The sequence below is a fragment of the Salarias fasciatus genome, chromosome 13 (genome assembly GCF_902148845.1).
Source record: "Salarias fasciatus chromosome 13, fSalaFa1.1, whole genome shotgun sequence".
NCBI lineage: Eukaryota > Metazoa > Chordata > Actinopteri > Blenniiformes > Blenniidae > Salarias > Salarias fasciatus.
Window position 1 is genome coordinate 29700108 of NC_043757.1, and position 21875 is coordinate 29721982.

Below are 21875 nucleotides of genomic sequence, written 5' to 3' on the forward strand. Positions count from 1 at the left end.
TCAGCAATGATTTAAAAGACTCAACAGAGGAAGCAGCTCTGATATTAATAGGAAGAGTTTTCCAAAGTTCAGGGCCTGCAACAGCCAATGCCCGGTCCCCTCTAGTTCTTAGATCAGACCATGGGATGTCCAGAAGAAGTTGGCTGGAGGACCTCAAGGTTCTTTGTGGGGAACGCAGCGTAATCAGCTCAGTTAAATAAGAAGGTGCGAAATTGTGCAAAGATTTAAAAACCAGCAGCAACATTTTAAATTGGATTCTAAAACTAATAGGAAGCCAATGAAGGGAAGCTAAAACTGGAGTGATGTGCTCCCAGCGCCTAGTTCCTGTAAGCATCCGAGCTGCAGCGTTTTGGACCAGCTGAAGTCTGCGGATAGAAGACTGGTCCAGGCCGTCATACAAAGAGTTGCAGTAGTCAATCCGGGATGAAATCAGTGCGTGAATGACTTTTTCCAGTTGATTGGGAGGGAGGTAAGGCTTCACCTTCCCCAAAAGTCTCAACTGGAAAAAGCTCGTTTTAACCACTGAACTAATCTGTTTTTCCATTTTAAACTTGCTGTCAATATAAACACCCAGACTTCTTACAACAGGGCAGCAATAAGATGACAATTGCCCCAGCACACCATTAAATGTAGACAGAGCAGATTTACCAAAGGTCACAGTTTCGGTTTTGTTTTCATTTAAGTTTAGAAAATTTAGTGACATCCAGTCTTTAACATCTTTAAGACATTTTTCCACATTTTGAGAAGAGTTTGCCTGGCCACTTAACGGTAAATAAATTTGGATATCGTCAGCAAAACAATGAAATAAAATATTGCATTTCCTGAAAATGGATCCAAGAGGCAACATATACAAGGAGAATAGAACTGGCCCTAGAATTGAGCCTTGAGGCACACCATAGTCAAGAGGGACCTTTCTAGAATTAAAAGGGCCAACATTAACATAGAAGGACCTGTCTGCCAAATAGGACTGGAACCATTTGAGGACAGTGCCTTTGATCCCCGCACAAGACTCCAGACGAGAAAGTAAACTGTTGTGATCTACAGAGTCAAATGCTGCTGTAAGATCCAGTAGCATCAGGACAGAGGAATTACCAGAGTCTGCAATTAAAAGAAGATCATTAAAAATACGTAAAAGGGCAGTTTCAGTGCTGTGTAAAGATTTAAAACCGTGAAATAAACAAAAAGAAACAAACAAACAAAAAAAGAAGAAGTGTGTGTAGCCCACACTGCTGTAAATGAAGCTGGAGTTCCACAGCTCACTTCTTCACTGGTCCTCCTCCTCTCCCTCCTCACTGTCCCCCTCACTGTCCTCCTGACTGTCCCCCTCACTGTCCTCCTCACTGTCCTGACTGTCCTCCTCACTGTCCTGACTGTCCTCCTCACTGTCCCCCTCACTGTCCTCCTGACTGTCCTCCTCACTGTCCCCCTAACCCTCCTCACTGTCCCCCTCACTGTCCTGACTGTCCTCCTCGCCCTCCTGACTGTCCTCACTGTCCCCCTCACCCTCCTCACTGTCCCCCTCACTGTCCTCCTGACTGTCCTCCTGACTGTCCTCCTCACTGTCCTGACTGTCCTCCTCACTGTCCCCCTCACTGTCCCCCTCACTGTCCTCCTGACTGTCCTCCTGACTGTCCTCCTCACTGTCCCCCTAACCCTCCTCAGTGTCCCCCTCACTGTCCTGACTGTCCTCCTGACTGTCCCCCTCACTGTCCTCCTCCCTGTCCTCCTGACTGTCCCCCTCGCCCTCCTCACTGTCCTCCTCTCCCTCCTCCCTGTCCTCCTGACTGTCCTCACTGTCCTCCTGACTGTCCCCCTCACTGTCCTCCTCCCTGTCCTCCTGACTGTCCTCACTGTCCTCCTGACTGTCCCCCTCTCCCTCCTCACTGTCCTCCTGACTGTCCTCCTCGCCCTCCTGACTGTCCTCACTGTCCCCCTCACCCTCCTCACTGTCCCCCTCACTGTCCTGACTGTCCTCCTCACTGTCCCCCTCTCCCTCCTCACTGTCCTCCTGACTGTCCTCCTCGCCCTCCTGACTGTCCTCACTGTCCCCCTCACTGTCCTGACTGTCCTCCTCACTGTCCCCCTCACCCTCCTGACTGTCTTCCTGACTGTCCTCCTCACTGTCCTCCTGACTGTCCCCCTCACTGTCCCCCTCACCCTCCTCACTGTCCCCCTCACTGTCCTGACTGTCCTCCTCACTGTCCCCCTCACCCTCCTGACTGTCCTCCTGACTGTCCTCCTGACTGTCCTGACTGTCCTGACTGTCCTGACTGTCCCCCTCACCCTCCTCACTGTCCCCCTCACTGTCCTGACTGTCCTCCTCACTGTCCCCCTCACCCTCCTGACTGTCCTCCTGACTGTCCTGACTGTCCTGACTGTCCTGACTGTCCTCCTGACTGTCCTCCTGACTGTCCTCCTGACTGTCCCCCTCACTGTCCTGACTGTCCTCCTGACTGTCCCCCTCACTGTCCTCCTCCCTGTCCTCCTGACTGTCCTCACTGTCCTCCTGACTGTCCCCCTCGCCCTCCTCACTGTCCTCCTCTCCCTCCTCCCTGTCCTCCTGACTGTCCTCACTGTCCTCCTGACTGTCCCCCTCACTGTCCTCCTCCCTGTCCTCCTGACTGTCCTCACTGTCCTCCTGACTGTCCCCCTCTCCCTCCTCACTGTCCTCCTGACTGTCCTCCTCGCCCTCCTGACTGTCCTCACTGTCCCCCTCACTGTCCTGACTGTCCTCCTCACTGTCCCCCTCACCCTCCTGACTGTCCTCCTGACTGTCCTCCTGACTGTCCTCCTGACTGTCCTGACTGTCCTGACTGTCCTCCTGACTGTCCTGACTGTCCTGACTGTCCTGACTGTCCTCCTCCTCCAGTAAACAGGTCCATGTCAGGTCTTCATGGTCTGCAGTGTGTTCTGGACTGATGTTGAAGGTTGAACAGGTGGTTTTGCAGGTGGTGACTGATAATGAAATGAAGCTGATGTGTTTTGGAGAGAACAGCCATGAGACCGGGAGTCAATCAGTCAGTTTAGATCAACATGATCTATTCACTTGGAAAAGGAGCTAAATCATTAGCTCCTCACTGTGACTAATCATTTGCAAAGACGTTCTGAGACACTGAGACATCCACTAATATATTCACAGTGTGATGAAATGACTGAGAAACACTGTTCTGTTGTGAGCAATTACAGTGTAGTTTAGATATTTGTCCATGTTGTTTTGAGAATGTAATTTCTGTTAAAAGAAATGAACCAAACCAATGGAGAAAAAGTAGTGAATGTGTGGATTATAACGTGTCCACCAAAGTGTTTTGGGGTTGTTGGATTGTGTATTTGATGAGTTTGACGAGGGGGAACAAAAATACCATCCACTTCCATTGTGTCCGTCCTGAAAACCTTCCCTGACTCGCCTCTGAATAAACAACAGCTCGCCCTCACAGAAACAGTAAGTATGCTGTTCAAACGACTAAGGAATTGCGCTAAATGGGCCAATTTGCCAAAATGTTGAAGTATCGCTTTAAGATCACAAAAAATTTAAAATGACTGAATTGTTGATCACAGTGTTTAAATCCTGACAGTGGGTCTTGTTTATTGTGATAACAATGTGTAGTGAGCAAATATAAATATAAATATAAAATACTGGTTTCTATTTTTGGGCCTTCTGACTGAAAAAAGAGATGAGATTGAATAAATACTGGACCTGGCCCTGGTCTGGAGCAGGCTAAATCCTGAACTTGGCATTGCACGAAAGTAGGATACATACATCCAGGATAAATGAAAAGGCACGGCTTGAGTCAGCCTACTTGGTGTATTCTTGGATTAATTGGTTGCACGTTTGCCGAGCCAGGATGAAAAGACGCGGTGCGTGTTCACAGCATTCTTAAGAAGACCACGAGATTGATCACAGAACCACAGATTGAAAATGGAACAAGGATGAGCGTCTTTCTTCACCGGGATGAGCAGCAGTGTGCGGACTATACCGGGGGGGGGGGATTACATTTTCAAAACTTGAAGATCATTTGGCAAAATAGTCTTACAGTTCAGCTCAACTCCATAGTTCACTTGCAAAAGCTCATCTCTCTCTCAAAACTGTTCTCTCATGTTTCAAAGCTTCATTTCTTTCCCATATAAACAGTCAGAGCCTCCAAAATGTAAAGATCCTTCTCAACAGCTTCGGCTCATTCCTCGAAACAGACCGGACGTTCTCAGTTCTCTTGGTTCTCTTGTGAAAAACCACCTGGACGGTTCAGCAGAACCACGGTTCACCTGTCAGAGATCACATCTCTTCCAAAACAGTGGAGCGCTCCAGAGAGACGTTTACACGAACAATGGCTTGACAGCGATCCTTCAGCACTGCTCTCCTCATCTGGAAATGTTCCTCATCAGCTGTAAACCAGTCTACTCGCCTCATGAGCTCGCTTCATTCATCCTGGTCGCAGTGTATACTGCTCCGACGGCTAACGTGCATGAAGCACAGTGTTCACTCGCCGACCAAGTGCTGAACGTGGAGCGGACTTACCCAGACTCATTGGTCATCGTGCTTGGGGACTTTAACAAATGTAACATCACACATGAACTCCCTAAATACAGACAGTGAGGACAGCTGCATCCCATCATGCACCAGGGTGAGCTATGGCAACAACAAACCCTGGTTCACTGCAAGACCGAGACGGCTCAGGTCAGACAGAGAGGCAGCTTTCAGGAGTGGAGACAAGGACAGCTTCAAAGACACCAAGTACAGGTTCAGCAAGGAGGCGAGGAGAGCTAAACGTCTGCTCTGAGAAACTACAACACCGGTTGTCACAGTTCTCAGCCAGCAGCACTGCCTCCGTGTGGAAAAGACTCCGGCAGATCACCAGCTACAGCCCAGAGCACCCGCAGCTGCAAACCACCATCTGGCCTGTCCTGAATCCCTCCCCCATCCCTCCTCTGATCAGCCACGACACTCCGTCTGTCTCTCTCCATCACAACAGGAGTGTCATTCAATGGCTCCAGCTGTCAACAGACCTGGACCCCCTGCAGTTCTCCTCCAGCACCTGGACTCTCCAGGATGCAGTTTGTGGACTTCAGCTCCGCTTTCACCACCATCATCCCAGCTCTCCTGCAGGGCCAGCCTCCACCTGCAGGTGGAGCACAGACTTCCTGACGGACAGGAAGCAGCAGGTGAAGCTGGGTAAACTCACCTCCGACTCCCGGATCATCAGGACCAGATCCCCTCAGGACTGTGTTCTCTCTGCCTGCTCTTCTCCCTGAACACCAACAACTGAACCTCCAACCACCAGTCTGTCAAACTCCAGAAGTTTGCAGACGACACCACCCTGAGAGACTCCCCAGTGGACACCCCCATCACCCTGAGAGACTCCCCAGTGGACACCCCCATCACCCTGAGAGACTCCCCAGTGGACACCCCCATCACCCTGAGAGACCCCCATCACCCTGAGAGACTCCCCAGTGGACACCCCCATCACCCTGAGAGACTCCCCAGTGGACACCCCCATCACCCTGAGAGACTCCCCAGTGGACACCCCCATCACCCTGAGAGACTCCCCAGTGGACACTGATTGAAAACAATCATAATAAATGCATGTGTGTACATGAACAGTATAAAAAGTGATCCACAATAAATCCTGGTTCTCCAGGGTCCTGGGTGAAGCGGATCATACAGCGTCCTGTGACATGAGGACAAAGTCCTCAGGAACTTTCAGGTCTTCCTCTCTGCAGCAGCAGTCCTCAGCGCCGAGCAGAGAGTTTTTATCTTCTGTTATCTGCTCAAATAATGTCCCAACATCTCCATGAGACGCTGCTCAAGCAGCACACTGATGTTTCAAATTAACTGGTGTCTGTGTTAACCTGTGACCAACAGATGTTGAAAACTGACTGAAACTTGTAGTCATTCTAGGGAACGTCGGTTTTCTAAAGTTACAGTAAATTCATGAATTTAGAGTCTTTTGTGAGTCTTACTTTAACATCTGCTACTGCCAGAAGCCGTCACTCATTTACACGGGAACCACTCAATCCATAACACCGGCCGGGCGGTCCGCTTCTCGTCTGTCTCGGAGATCTTTGAACAACTCGCTGTTGAGCGATTTGCTTCCATCTCTCCTCTCCAGTGTTTGTTCTCTTTCGGTATTTATAAAAAAAAGTGTTTTTCTGCTTGTTCTTGACTGTCATGCGTCCCGTTTACTGCGCACGTCACTACATACAGGGGTGCGCGTGCACGGAACAAATATTCCCCCGAGTAATCCCACGTTTAATCTGCTCCGATGTCAGGCGGCGTTTATATGAGACGTGGAGCGGACTGTCGATCGGTGTACACCACCTCGTACAATCGGCTCTGAAATACAATCTGCTCCGGGTGAAGAGGATCCACTCGGGCGTTTACATGACGCATTTACAATCCGCTCCGCCGACAAGGCGACTGTACGGGCACATGTAAATGTGCCTAATGTGGGGTCCTCCTGCTTCCTGGGCTCCACCATCACCCTGACCTCCAGCTGAACATCAGCTCCCTCATCAAAAGCCCAGCAGGAGATGAACTTCCTGCAGCAGAGGATGAACTTCCTGCAGCAGAGGATGAACTTCCTGCAGCAGAGGATGAACTTCCTGCAGCAGAGGATGAACTTCCTGCAGCAGCTGGAGAAGTTCAGCCTGAAGTGACGGTGCAGTTCTGCATCATGGAGTCCATCCTCTCCTCCTCCATCAACGTCTGGTTCACTGCAGCCACGGCAGAGACCAGGACAGACTGCAGAGACGCCAGAGACAAGGACAGACTGCAGAGAGGCCAGAGACAAGGACAGACTGTAGAGAGGCCAGAGACAAGGACAGACTGTAGAGAGTCCAGAGACAAGGACAGACTGCAGAGAGTCCAGAGACAAGGCCAGACTGCAGAGAGTCCAGAGACAAGGACAGACTGTAGAGAGTCCAGAGACCAGGACAGACTGCAGAGAGTCCAGAGACAAGGACAGACTGCAGAGAGTCCAGAGACATGGACAGACTGCAGAGAGGCCAGAGACAAAGACAAACTGCAGAGAGGCGAGAGAGTCCAGAGACAAGGACAGACAGCAGAGAGGCCAGAGACAAGGACAGACTGCAGAGTGTCCAGAGACAAGGACAGACTGCAGAGAGTCCAGAGACAAGGACAGACTGCAGAGAGTCCAGGGACATGGACAGACTGCAGAGAGACCAGAGACAAAGACAAACTGCAGAGAGGCGAGAGAGTCCAGAGACAAGGACAGACTGCAGAGTGTCAAGAGACAAGGGCAAACTGCTGAGAGACCAGAGACAAGGACAGACTGCAGAGAGTCCAGATACAGGGACAGACTGCAGAGGGGCCAGAGACAAGGACAGACTGCAGAGACACCAGAGACAAGGACAGACTGCAGAGAAGCCAGAGACATGGACAGACTGCAGACAGTCCAGAGAGTCCAGAGACAAGGACAGACTGCAGAGAGACCAGAGACAAGGACAGACTGCAGAGAGTCCAGAAACAAGGACAGACTGCAGAGAGGCGAGAGAGGCCAGAGACAAGGACAGACTGCAGAGAGGCCAGAGACAAGAGACAAAGACAGACTACAGAGAGGCCAGAGACAAGGACAGACTGCAGAGAGCCCAGAGACAAGGACATACTGCAGAGAGTACAGAGAGTCCAGAGACAAGGACAGACTGCAGAGAGGCCAGAGACAAGAACTGACTGCAGAAAAGCCAGAGACATGGACAGACTGCAGAGAGACACGAAACAAGGACAGACTGCAGAGAGGCCAGAGACAAGGACAGGCTGCAGAGAGTCCAGAGACAAGAACAGACTGCAGAGAGGCCAGAGACAAGGACAGACTGCAGAGAGTCCAGAGACATGGACAGACTGCAGAGAGGCCAGAGACAAAGACAAACTGCAGAGAGGCGAGAGAGTCCAGAGACAAGGACAGACAGCAGAGAGGCCAGAGACAAGGACAGACTGCAGAGTGTCCAGAGACAAGGACAGACTGCAGAGAGTCCAGAGACAAGGACAGACTGCAGAGAGTCCAGAGACAAGGACAGACTGTAGAGAGTCCAGGGACATGGACAGACTGCAGAGAGGCCAGAGACAAAGACAAACTGCAGAGAGGCGAGAGAGTCCAGAGACAAGGACAGACTGCAGAGTGTCCAGAGACAAGGGCAAACTGCTGAGAGACCAGAGACAAGGACAGACTGCAGAGAGTCCAGATACAGGGACAGACTGCAGAGGGGCCAGAGACAAGGACAGACTGCAGAGAGACCAGAGACAAGGACAGACTGCAGAGAAGCCAGAGACATGGACAGACTGCAGACAGTCCAGAGAGTCCAGAGACAAGGACAGACTGCAGAGAGACCAGAGACAAGGACAGACTGCAGAGAGTCCAGAAACAAGGACAGACTGCAGAGAGGCGAGAGAGGCCAGAGACAAGGACAGACTGCAGAGAGGCCAGAGACAAGAGACAAAGACAGACTACAGAGAGGCCAGAGACAAGGACAGACTGCAGAGAGCCCAGAGACAAGGACATACTGCAGAGAGTACAGAGAGTCCAGGGACAAGGACAGACTGCAGAGAAGTCAGAGACATGGACAGACTGCAGACAGTCCAGAGAGTCCAGAGACAAGGACAGACTGCAGAGAGACCAGAGACAAGGACAGACTGCAGAGAGTCCAGAAACAAGGACAGACTGCAGAGAGGCGAGAGAGGCCAGAGACAAGGACAGACTGCAGAGAGGCCAGAGACAAGAGACAAAGACAGACTACAGAGAGGCCAGAGACAAGGACAGACTGCAGAGAGCCCAGAGACAAGGACATACTGCAGAGAGTACAGAGAGTCCAGAGACAAGGACAGACTGCAGAAAAGCCAGAGACATGGACAGACTGCAGAGAGACACGAAACAAGGACAGACTGCAGAGAGGCCAGAGACAAGGACAGGCTGCAGAGAGTCCAGAGACAAGAACAGACTGCAGAGAGGCCAGAGACAAGGACAGACTGCAGAGAGTCCAGAGACATGGACAGACTGCAGAGAGGCCAGAGACAAAGACAAACTGCAGAGAGGCGAGAGAGTCCAGAGACAAGGACAGACAGCAGAGAGGCCAGAGACAAGGACAGACTGCAGAGTGTCCAGAGACAAGGACAGACTGCAGAGAGTCCAGAGACAAGGACAGACTGCAGAGAGTCCAGAGACAAGGACAGACTGTAGAGAGTCCAGGGACATGGACAGACTGCAGAGAGGCCAGAGACAAAGACAAACTGCAGAGAGGCGAGAGAGTCCAGAGACAAGGACAGACTGCAGAGTGTCCAGAGACAAGGGCAAACTGCTGAGAGACCAGAGACAAGGACAGACTGCAGAGAGTCCAGATACAGGGACAGACTGCAGAGGGGCCAGAGACAAGGACAGACTGCAGAGAGACCAGAGACAAGGACAGACTGCAGAGAAGCCAGAGACATGGACAGACTGCAGACAGTCCAGAGAGTCCAGAGACAAGGACAGACTGCAGAGAGACCAGAGACAAGGACAGACGGCAGAGAGACCAGAGACAAGGACAGACTGCAGAGAGTCCAGAAACAAGGACAGACTGCAGAGAGGCGAGAGAGGCCAGAGACAAGGACAGACTGCAGAGAGGCCAGAGACAAGAGACAAAGACAGACTACAGAGAGGCCAGAGACAAGGACAGACTGCAGAGAGCCCAGAGACAAGGACATACTGCAGAGAGTACAGAGAGTCCAGGGACAAGGACAGACTGCAGAGAGGCCAGAGACAAGGACAGACTGCAGAGAGGCCAGAGCCAAGGACAGACTGCAGAGAGGCCAGAGACAAGAACAGACTGCAGAGAGGCCAGAGACAAGGACAGATTGCAGCGTCCAGAGACAAGGACAGACTGCAGAGAGACCAGAGACAAGAACAGACTGCAGAGTCCAGAGACAAGGACAGACTGCAGAGAGACCAGAGACAAGGACAGACTGCAGAGAGTCCAGAGACAAGGACAGACTGCAAAGAGTCCAGAGACAAGGACAGACTGCAGAGAGGCCAGAGACAAGGACAGATTGCAGCGTCCAGAGACAAGGACAGACTGCAGAGAGGCCAGAGCCAAGGACTGGCTGCAGAGAGTCCAGAGACAAGAACAGACTGCAGAGAGGCCAGAGACAAGGACAGACTGCAGAGAGTCCAGATACAGGGACAGACTGCAGAGAGGCCAGAGACAAGGACAGACTGCAGAGAGACCAGAGACAAGGACAGACTGCAGAGAAGCCAGAGACATGGACTGACTGCAGAGAGGCCAGAGACAAGGACAGAGTGCAGAGAGACCAGAGACAAGGACATACTTCAGAGAGGCCAGAGAGAAGGACAGACTGCAGACTGCACAGGGGCCAGAGACATGAACAGACTGCAGAGAGGACAGAGACAAGGACAGACTGCAGAGACACCAGAGACAAGGACAGACTGCAGAGAAGCCAGAGACATGGACAGACTGCAGAGAGGCCAGAGACAAGGACAGAGTGCAGAGAGGCCAGAGACAAGGACAGACTGCAGAGAGACCAGAGACAAGGACAGACTGCAGAGAGTCCAGAGACAAGGACAGACTGCAGAAAGGCCAGAGAGAAGGGCAGACTGCAGAGAGTCCAGAGACAAGGACAGACTGCAGAAAAGCCAGAGACATGGACAGACTGCAGAGAGGCCAGAGACAACGACAGACTGCATAGAGACCCGGAACAAGGACAGACTGCAGAGAGGCCAGAGACAAGGACAGACTGCAGAGAGGCTAGAGACAAGGACAGACTGCAGAAAAGCCAGAGACAAGGACAGACTGCAGAGAGACCAGAGACAAGGACAGACTGCAGGGAGTCCAGAGACAAGGATAGACTGCAGAGATTCCAGAGACAAGGACAGACTGCAGAGAGGCCAGAGACAAGGACAGACTGCAGAGAGTCCAGAGACAAGGACAGACTGCAGAAAGGCCAGAGACAAGGGCAGACTGCAGAGAGTCCAGAGACAAGGACAGACTGCAGAAAAGCCAGAGACATGGACAGACTGCAGAGAGGCCAGAGACAACGACAGACTGCATAAAGACCCGGAACAAGGACAGACTGCAGAGAGGCCAGAGACAAGGACAGACTGCAGAGAGGCTAGAGACAAGGACAGACTGCAGACTGCAGAAAAGCCAGAGACAAGGACAGACTGCAGAGAGACCAGAGACAAGGACAGACTGCAGGGAATCCAGAGACAAGGATAGACTGCAGAGATTCCAGAGACAAGGACAGACTGCAGAGAGGCCAGAGACAAGGACAGACTGCAGAGAGTCCAGAGACAAGGGCAGACTGCAGAAAAGCCAGAGACATTGACAGACTGCAGAGAGGCCAGAGACAACGACAGACTGCAGAGAGACCCGAAACAAGGACAGACTGCAGAGAGGCCAGAGACAAGGACAGGCTGCAGAGAGTCCAGTGACAAGAACAGACTGCAGAGAGGCCAGAGACAAGGACAGACTGCAGAGAGGCCAGAGACATAGACAGACTGCAGAGAGGCCAGAGCCAAGGACAGACTGCAGAGAGGCCACAGACAAGGACAGACTGTAGAGAGGCCAGAGACAAGAACAGACTGCAGAGAGGCCAGAGACAAGGACAGATTGCAGCGTCCAGAGACAAGGACAGACTGCAGAGAGGCCAGAGCCAAGGACAGACTGCAGAGAGGCCAGAGACAAGGACAGACTGCAGAGAGGCCAGAGACAAGAACAGACTGCAGAGAGGCCAGAGACAAGGACAGATTGCAGCGTCCAGAGACAAGGACAGACTGCAGAGAGACCAGAGACAAGGACAGACTGCAGAGTCCAGAGGCAAGGACAGACTGCAGAGAGACCAGAGACAAGGACAGACTGCAGAGAGTCCAGAGACAAGGACAGACTGCATAGAGTCCAGAGACAAGGACAGACTGCAGAGAGACCAGAGACAAGGAGAGACTGTAGAGAGTCCAGAGACAAGGACAGACTGCAGAGAGGCCAGAGACAAGGACAGACTGCAGAGAGGCCAGAGACAAGGACAGACTGCAGAGAGGCCAGAGACAAGGGCAGACTGCAGAGAGTCCAGAGACAAGGACAGACTGCATAGAGACCCGGAACAAGGACAGACTGCAGAGAGGCCAGAGACAAGGACAGGCTGCAGAGAGGCCAGAGACAAGGACAGACTGCAGAGAGGCTAGAGACAAAGACAGACTGCAGAAAAGCCAAAGACAAGGACAGACTGCAGAGAGACCAGAGACAAGGACAGACTGCAGAGAGTCCAGAGACAAGGACAGACTGCAGAGAGGCCAGAGACAAGGACAGACTGCAGAGAGACCAGAGACAAGGACAGACTGCAGAGAGTCCAGAGACAAGGACAGACTGCAGAGAGGCCAGAGACAAGGACAGACTGCAGAAAAGCCAGAGACATGGACAGACTGCAGAGAGACCAGAGACAAGGACAGACTGCAGAGAGTCCAGAGACAAGGACAGACTGCAGAGAGGCCAGAGACAAGGACAGACTGCAGAAAAGCCAGAGACATGGACAGACTGCAGAGAGGCCAGAGACAAGGACAGACTGCAGAGAGGCCAGAGACAAGGACAGGCTGAAGAGAGTCCAGAGACAAGAACAGGCTGCAGAGAGGCCAGAGACAAGGACAGACTGCAGAGAGGCCAGAGACAAGGACAGACTGCAGAGAGGCCAGAGCCAAGGACAGACTGCAGAGAGGCCAGAGACAAGAACAGATTGCAGGGTCCAGAGACAAGGACAGACTGCAGAGAGGCCAGAGACAAGGACAGACTGCAGAGAGGCCAGAGACAAGGACAGACTGCAGAGAGGCCAGAGACAAGAACAGACTGCAGAGAGGCCAGAGACAAGGACAGATTGCAGCGTCCAGAGACAAGGACAGACTGCAGAGAGGCCAGAGACAAGGACAGACTGCAGAGAGGCCAGAGACAAGGACTGGCTGCAGAGAGTCCAGAGACAAGAACAGACTGCAGAGAGGCCAGAGACAAGGACAGACTGCAGAGAATCCAGATACAGGGACAGACTGCAGAGAGGCCAGAGACAAGGACAGACTGCAGAGAGACCAGAGACAAGGACAGACTGCAGAGAAGCCAGAGACATGGACAGACTGCAGAGAGGCCAGAGACAAGGACAGAGTGCAGAGAGACCAGAGACAAGGACATACTTCAGAGAGGCCAGAGAGAAGGACAGACTGCAGACTGCACAGGGGCCAGAGACATGAACAGACTGCAGAGAGGACAGAGACAAGGACAGACTGCAGAGACACCAGAGACAAGGACAGACTGCAGAGAAGCCAGAGACATGGACAGACTGCAGAGAGGCCAGAGACAAGGACAGAGTGCAGAGAGGCCAGAGACAAGGACAGACTGCAGACTGCAGAAAAGCCAGAGACAAGGACAGACTGCAGAGAGACCAGAGACAAGGACAGACTGCAGAGAGTCCAGAGACAAGGACAGACTGCAGAGAGTCCAGAGACAACGACACACTGCAGAAAGGCCAGAGACAAGGGCAGACTGCAGAAAAGCCAGAGACATGAACAGACTGCAGAGAGGACAGAGACAAGGACAGACTGCATAGAGACCCGGAACAAGGACAGACTGCAGAGAGGCCAGAGACAAGGACAGACTGCAGAGAGTCCAGAGACAAGGACAGACTGCAGAGATTCCAGAGACAAGGACAGACTGCAGAGAGGCCAGAGACAAGGACAGACTGCAGAGAGGCCAGAGACAAGGACAGGCTGCAGAGAGGCCAGAGACAAGGACAGACTGCAGAGAGGCTAGAGACAAAGACAGACTGCAGAAAAGCCAAAGACAAGGACAGACTGCAGAGAGACCAGAGACAAGGACAGACTGCAGAGAGACCCGGAACAAGGACAGACTGCAGAGAGGCCAGAGACAAGGACAGGCTGCAGAGAGGCCAGAGACAAGGACAGACTGCAGAGAGGCTAGAGACAAGGACAGACTGCAGAAAAGCCAAAGACAAGGACAGACTGCAGAGAGACCAGAGACAAGGACAGACTGCAGAGAGTCCAGAGACAAGGACAGACTGCAGAGAGGCCAGAGACAAGGACAGACTGCAGAGAGACCAGAGACAAGGACAGACTGCAGAGAGTCCAGAGACAAGGACAGACTGCAGAGAGGCCAGAGACAAGGACAGACTGCAGAAAAGCCAGAGACATGGACAGACTGCAGAGAGACCACAGACAAGGACAGACTGCAGAGAGTCCAGAGACAAGGACAGACTGCAGAGAGGCCAGAGACAAGGACAGACTGCAGAAAAGCCAGAGACATGGACAGACTGCAGAGAGGCCAGAGACAAGGACAGACTGCAGAGAGGCCAGAGACAAGGACAGGCTGCAGAGAGTCCAGAGACAAGAACAGACTGCAGAGAGGCCAGAGACAAGGACAGACTGCAGAGAGGCCAGAGACAAGGACAGACTGCAGAGAGGCCAGAGACAAGAACAGATTGCAGCGTCCAGAGACAAGGACAGACTGCAGAGAGGCCAGAGACAAGGACAGACTGCAGAGAGGCCAGAGACAAGGACAGATTGCAGCGTCCAGAGACAAGGACAGACTGCAGAGAGGCCAGAGACAAGGACAGACTGCAGAGAGGCCAGAGACAAGGACTGGCTGCAGAGAGTCCAGAGACAAGAACAGACTGCAGAGAGGCCAGAGACAAGGACAGACTGCAGAGAATCCAGATACAGGGACAGAATGCAGAGAGGCCAGAGACAAGGACAGACTGCAGAGAGACCAGAGACAAGGACAGACTGCAGAGAAGCCAGAGACATGGACAGACTGCAGAGAGGCCAGAGACAAGGACAGAGTGCAGAGAGACCAGAGACAAGGACATACTTCAGAGAGGCCAGAGAGAAGGAAAGACTGCAGACTGCACAGGGGCCAGAGACATGAACAGACTGCAGAGAGGACAGAGACAAGGACAGACTGCAGAGACACCAGAGACAAGGACAGACTGCAGAGAAGCCAGAGACATGGACAGACTGCAGAGAGGCCAGAGACAAGGACAGAGTGCAGAGAGGCCAGAGACAAGGACAGACTGCAGACTGCAGAAAAGCCAGAGACAAGGACAGACTGCAGAGAGACCAGAGACAAGGACAGACTGCAGAGAGTCCAGAGACAAGGACAGACTGCAGAGAGTCCAGAGACAACGACACACTGCAGAAAGGCCAGAGACAAGGGCAGACTGCAGAAAAGCCAGAGACATGGACAGACTGCAGAGAGGCCAGAGACAACGACAGACTGCATAGAGACCCGGAACAAGGACAGACTGCAGAGAGGCCAGAGACAAGGACAGACTGCAGAGAGGCTAGAGACAAGGACAGACTGCAGACTGCAGAAAAGCCAGAGACAAGGACAGACTGCAGAGAGACCAGAGACAAGGACAGACTGCAGAGAGTCCAGAGACAAGGACAGACTGCAGAGATTCCAGAGACAAGGACAGACTGCAGAGAGGCCAGAGACAAGGACAGACTGCAGAGAGTCCAGAGACAAGGGCAGACTGCAGAAAAGCCAGAGACATTGACAGACTGCAGAGAGGCCAGAGACAACGACAGACTGCAGAGAGACCCGAAACAAGGACAGACTGCAGGGAGGCCAGAGACAAGGACAGACTGCAGAGAGGCCAGAGACATAGACAGACTGCAGAGAGGCCAGAGCCAAGGACAGACTGCAGAGAGGCCAGAGACAAGGACAGACTGCAGAGAGGCCAGAGACAAGAACAGACTGCAGAGAGGCCAGAGACAAGGACAGATTGCAGCGTCCAGAGACAAGGACAGACTGCAGAGAGACCAGAGACAAGGACAGACTGCAGAGTCCAGAGACAAGGACAGACTGCAGAGAGACCAGAGACAAGGACAGACTGCAGAGAGTCCAGAGACAAGGACAGACTGCAAAGAGTCTCGAGACAAGGACAGACTGCAGAGAGACCAGAGACAAGGAGAGACTGCAGAGAGTCCAGAGACAAGGACAGACTGCAGAGAGGCCAGAGACAAGGACAGACTGCAGAGAGGCCAGAGACAAGGACAGACTGCAGAGAGGCCAGAGACAAGGGCAGACTGCAGAGAGTCCAGAGACAAGGACAGACTGCATAGAGACCCGGAACAAGGACAGACTGCAGAGAGGCCAGAGACAAGGACAGGCTGCAGAGAGGCCAGAGACAAGGACAGACTGCAGAGAGGCTAGAGACAAAGACAGACTGCAGAAAAGCCAAAGACAAGGACAGACTGCAGAGAGACCAGAGACAAGGACAGACTGCAGAGAGTCCAGAGACAAGGACAGACTGCAGAGAGGCCAGAGACAAGGACAGACTGCAGAGAGACCAGAGACAAGGACAGACTGCAGAGAGTCCAGAGACAAAGACAGACTGCAGAAAAGCCAGAGACAAGGACAGACTGCAGAGAGACCAGAGACAAGGACAGACTGCAGAGAGTCCAGAGACAAGGACAGACTGCAGAGAGGCCAGAGACAAGGACAGACTGCAGAAAAGCCAGAGACATGGACAGACTGCAGAGAGACCAGAGACAAGGACAGACTGCAGAGAGTCCAGAGACAAGGACAGACTGCAGAGAGGCCAGAGACAAGGACAGACTGCAGAAAAGCCAGAGACATGGACAGACTGCAGAGAGACCCGAAACAAGGACAGACTGCAGAGAGGCCAGAGACAAGGACAGGCTGCAGAGAGGCCAGAGACAAGGACAGACTGCAGAGAGGCCAGAGACAAGGACAGACTGCAGAGAGGCCAGAGCCAAGGACAGACTGCAGAGAGGCCAGAGACAAGAACAGACTGCAGAGAGGCCAGAGACAAGGACAGATTGCAGCGTCCAGAGACAAGGACAGACTGCAGAGAGACCAGAGACAAGAACAGACTGCAGAGTCCAGAGACAAGGACAGACTGCAGAGAGACCAGAGACAAGGATAGACTGCAAAGAGTCCAGAGACAAGGACAGACTGCAGAGAGACCAGAGACAAGGAGAGACTGTAGAGAGTCCAGAGACAAGGACAGACTGCAGAGAGACCAGAGACAAGGAGAGACTGTAGAGAGTCCAGAGACAAGGACAGACTGCAGCGTCCAGAGACAAGGACAGACTGCAGAGAGACCAGAGACAAGGACAGACTGCAGAAGGACTCGAAACAAGGACAGACTGCAGAGAGACCAGAGACAAGGAGAGACTGTAGAGAGTCCAGAGACAAAGACAGACTGCAGAAAAGCCAGAGACAAGGACAGACTGCAGAGAGACCAGAGACAAGGAGAGACTGTAGAGAGTCCAGAGACAAGGACAGACTGCAGCGTCCAGAGACAAGGACAGACTGCAGAGAGACCAGAGACAAGGACAGACTGCAGAAGGACTCGAAACAAGGACAGACTGCAGAGAGACCAGAGACAAGGAGAGACTGTAGAGAGTCCAGAGACAAAGACAGACTGCAGAAAAGCCAGAGACAAGGACAGACTGCAGAGAGACCAGAGACAAGGACAGACTGCAGAGAGTCCAGAGACAAGGACAGACTGCAGAGAGGCCAGAGATAAGGACAGACTGCAGAAAAGCCAGAGACATGGACAGACTGCAGAGAGACCAGAGACAAGGACAGACTGCAGAGAGGCCAGAGACAAGGACAGACTGCAGAAAAGCCAGAGACATGGACAGACTGCAGAGAGACCCGAAACAAGGACAGACTGCAGAGAGGCCAGAGACAAGGACAGGCTGCAGAGAGTCCAGAGACAAGAACAGACTGCAGAGAGGCCAGAGACGAGAACAGACTGCAGAGAGGCCAGAGACAAGGACAGACTGCAGAGAGGCCAGAGCCAAGGACAGACTGCAAAGAGGCCAGAGACAAGAACAGACTGCAGAGAGGCCAGAGACAAGGACAGATTGCAGCGTCCAGAGACAAGGACAGACTGCAGAGAGACCAGAGACAAGAACAGACTGCAGAGTCCAGAGACAAGGACAGACTGCAGAGAGACCAGAGACAAGGACAGACTGCAAAGAGTCCAGAGACAAGGACAGACTGCAGAAGGACCCGAAACAAGGACAGACTGCAGAGAGACCAGAGACACGGAGAGACTGTAGAGAGTCCAGAGACAAGGACAGACTGCAGCGTCCAGAGACAAGGACAGACTGCAGAGAGACCAGAGACAAGAACAGACTGCAGAGTCCAGAGACAAGGACAGACTGCAGAGAGACCAGAGACAAGGACAGACTGCAGAGAGGCCAGAGACAAGGACAGACTGCAGAGAGTCCAGAGACAAGGACAGACTGCAAAGAGTCCAGAGACAAGGACAGACTGCAGAAGGACTCGAAACAAGGACAGACTGCAGAGAGACCAGAGACAAGGAGAGACTGTAGAGAGTCCAGAGACAAGGACAGACTGCAGAGAGGCCAGAGACAAGGAGAGACTGCAGAGAATCCAGAGACAAGGACAGACTGCAGAGAAGCCAGAGACAAGGACAGACTGCAGAGAGGCCAGAGACAAGGACAGACTGCAGAGAGACCAGAGACAAGGACAGACTGCAGAATCATCCGCAGTCATATGCACGAAAGATCACTGGCCGCATTCTGCCTTCCCTCCAGGACCTGGACACCTCCAGGACCCCGAGGCCTGAAGGCGAGATGGTGGCCGGCCCCTCCCACCCTGGTCAGACCCCTCCCATCCTGGATAAACCCCTCCCTCCCTGGTCAGACCACTCCCACCCTGGTTAGACCCCTCCCATCCTGGATAGACCCCTCCCATCCTGGATAGACCCCTGCCACCCTGTTCAGACTCCTCCCTCCATGGTCAGACCCCTCCCACCTTGGATAGATCCCTCCCTCCATGGTCAGACCCCTCCCTCCTTGGTCAAACCCTTCCCACCCTGGTCAGACACCTCCCATCATGGATAGACCCCTCCCTCCCTGGTCAGACCCCTCCCACTCTGGTCAGACCCCTCCCATCGTGGATAGACCCCTCCCCCCCGGTCAGACCCTTCCCTCCATGGTCAGACCCCTCCCTCAATGGTCAGACCCCTCCCTCCATGGTCAGACCCCTCCCTCCATGGTCAGACCCCTCCCTCCATGGTCACCCACTCTTCCAAACTCTCCCCTCTGGAAGGAGGTTCCAGTCCACCAGGACCAGAACCCCACGACTCAAGAACAATTTCTTCCTCGCTGCCACTGCTGTTATGAACAAGGCCTCAGTCCACTGAGTTGCACTGTCAGAGCTGGACTGACTCCATACACACCTGACTGAGCGTCAGGCCAGCTCTGACTCCATACACACCTGACTGAGCGTCAGGCCAGCTCTGACTCCATACACACCTGACTGAGCGTCAGGCCAGCTCTGACTCCATACACACCTGACTGAGCGTCAGGCCAGCTCTGACTCCATACACACCTGACTGAGCGTCAGGCCAGCTCTGACTCCATACACACCTGACTGAGCGTCAGGCCAGCTCTGACTCCATACACACCTGACTGAGCGTCAGGCCAGCTCTGACTCCATACACACCTGACTGAGCGTCAGGCCAGCTCTGACTCCATACACACCTGACTGAGCGTCAGGCCAGCTCTGACTCCATACACACCTGACTGAGCGTCAGGCCAGCTCTGACTCCATACACACCTGATTGACAGCGTCAGGCCAGCTCTGTGTCTCCAGGCAGAAGGAGCTGTGCTTCCCATATCTCACTCCACTCTTTCCTTCAATAGAACCGTCCAGGACATTGGCTGTGTAGAACTGGACTCCTGGTTGGCTGGTTGAAACCTCCAAGACACGCCCACTGGCCGGATGACAGACTCTGAAATGGTTTTTCATGTGTGTTATTGGTTTTTCACGTGTGTTGTTGAGTGATTATAAGAATGAGACCTTCTGACGCACCGGGAGGCATGTCTCTCTTTCCAGGCGTCCTTGGGTGCTGATAAACAGAAGTTGTGGTCAAATCCTGGAGTCAGGCCTCCTTTCAGCCGTGGGCCAAGAAGAACTGGCTTTCTGAGGTCAAATTCAGTCCCGTCCACAGCTCTGATCTCTCCTGTGGACAGATTGGGTACCACATTCATGATGACCACTAAAAACGTGCATAATGAGATGCAGTAAAAATGTACTAAAAATGTCTGTGCAGACAGTCCACCATTAATGAACATACACCCGTGTCCTGACATGGGGGGCTGTATGAGTCCTAACTGATCTTGCTTACCGGACATGTACAGATGGACAGAATGTTTAAAAACAGCAGCACTTTAATCCTTTATTCAGTCCTTTATTTCTTTCAACAGTTGCATTGAAGAGACTCAGTTAAACGCTGAAGTAGACTCAGTAAATGGGGGTCATTAAATGACCAGCAGCAGCAATGCCAACAGCTGACAGCTGAGGTTTCTATAGACTCTGAGGACAGACTGCAGAGCTCTCTGACGAAAGTCGTGCAGTCTAAATCAGTCAGTAAACCGTTGGAGTTCCTGGCCATTGCATCAACTGAGTTTTTCCTTACGGTGGTCGGGTGCTATAGACCACCATCAGCTGCTCCTGAGTTCATTCCTATCAACAAACACAATAAACTCAAAGAGCTGAAGGACTCCAGACCAGTGGCCTGATGCTCATCCTCTGTAAATGCATGGAGAGAGTCTGGAGTCATCAGCTGTTGGGTGAACCTGAACTGGATCCACTCCAGTTTGCCCCCAAAGCAAAAAGAGGTCCTGATGATGCAAGTCGCTAAACACCTGGACACTACACACCCACATGCCAGGATCTGATTCATGGGTTTCTCAGCTTTTACCACTGTAAATAATAACCTGCTACACCACCTCTCTGACCTCCAGGTTCACCGTGCTACACCACCTCTCTGACCTCCAGGTTCACCGTGCTACACCACCTCTCTGACCTCCAGGTTCACCGTGCTACACCACCTCTCTGACCTCCAGGTTCACCCTGCTACACCACCTCTCTGACCTCCAGGTTCACCCTGCTACACCACCTCTCTGACCCTTAGGTTCACCATGCTACACCACCTCTCTGACCTCCAGGTTCACCATGCTACACCACCTCTCTGACCTCCAGGTTCACCCTGTTACACCACCTCTCTGACCTTCAGGTTCACCCTGCTACACCACCTCTCTGACCTCCAGGTTCACCCTGCTACACCACCTCTCTGACCTCCAGGTTCACCGTGCTACACCACCTCTCTGACCTCCAGGTTCACCGTGCTACACCACCTCTCTGACCTCCAGGTTCACCGTGCTACACCACCTCTCTGACCTCCAGGTTCACCGTGCTACACCACCTCTCTGACCTCCAGGTTCACCGTGCTACACCACCTCTCTGACCTCCAGGTTCACCGTGCTACGCCACCTCTCTGACCTCCAGGTTCACCCTGCTACACCACCTCTCTGACCTCCAGGTTCACCCTGCTACACCACCTCTCTGACCTCCAGGTTCACCGTGCTACACCACCTCTCTGACCTCCAGGTTCACCGTGCTACACCACCTCTCTGACCTCCAGGTTCACCGTGCTACACCACCTCTCTGACCTCCAGGTTCACCGTGCTACACCACCTCTCTGACCTCCAGGTTCACCCTGTTACACCACCTCTCTGACCTTTAGGTTCACCCTGCTACACCACCTCTCTGACCTCCAGGTTCACCATGCTACACCACCTCTCTGACCTCCAGGTTCACCCTGTTACACCACCTCAATGACCTTTAGGTTCACCGTGCTACACCACCTCTCTGACCTCCAGGTTCACCCTGTTACACCACCTCAATGACCTTTAGGTTCACCGTGCTACACCACCTCTCTGACCTCCAGGTTCACCCTGTTACACCACCTCAATGACCTTTAGGTTCACCCTGCTACACCACCTCTCTGACCTCCAGGTTCACCCTGTTAC

At 53.0% G+C, this 21875-nt stretch overlaps 1 protein-coding gene across 1 annotated transcript in view; it reads right to left on the reverse strand.

Annotated features, from left to right (window-relative positions):
• galm (galactose mutarotase) overlaps positions 1-21875 on the reverse strand; it is a 73951-nt gene that overhangs the window by 1284 nt on the left and 50792 nt on the right. The window contains exons 7-8 of the mRNA XM_030107368.1: positions 19873-20023; positions 19618-19792 (exon numbers count right to left, since the gene is read on the reverse strand). Coding sequence (XP_029963228.1) covers positions 19618-19792; positions 19873-20023 — 326 coding nt within the window. The remainder of the gene's footprint in view (positions 1-19617; positions 19793-19872; positions 20024-21875) is intronic.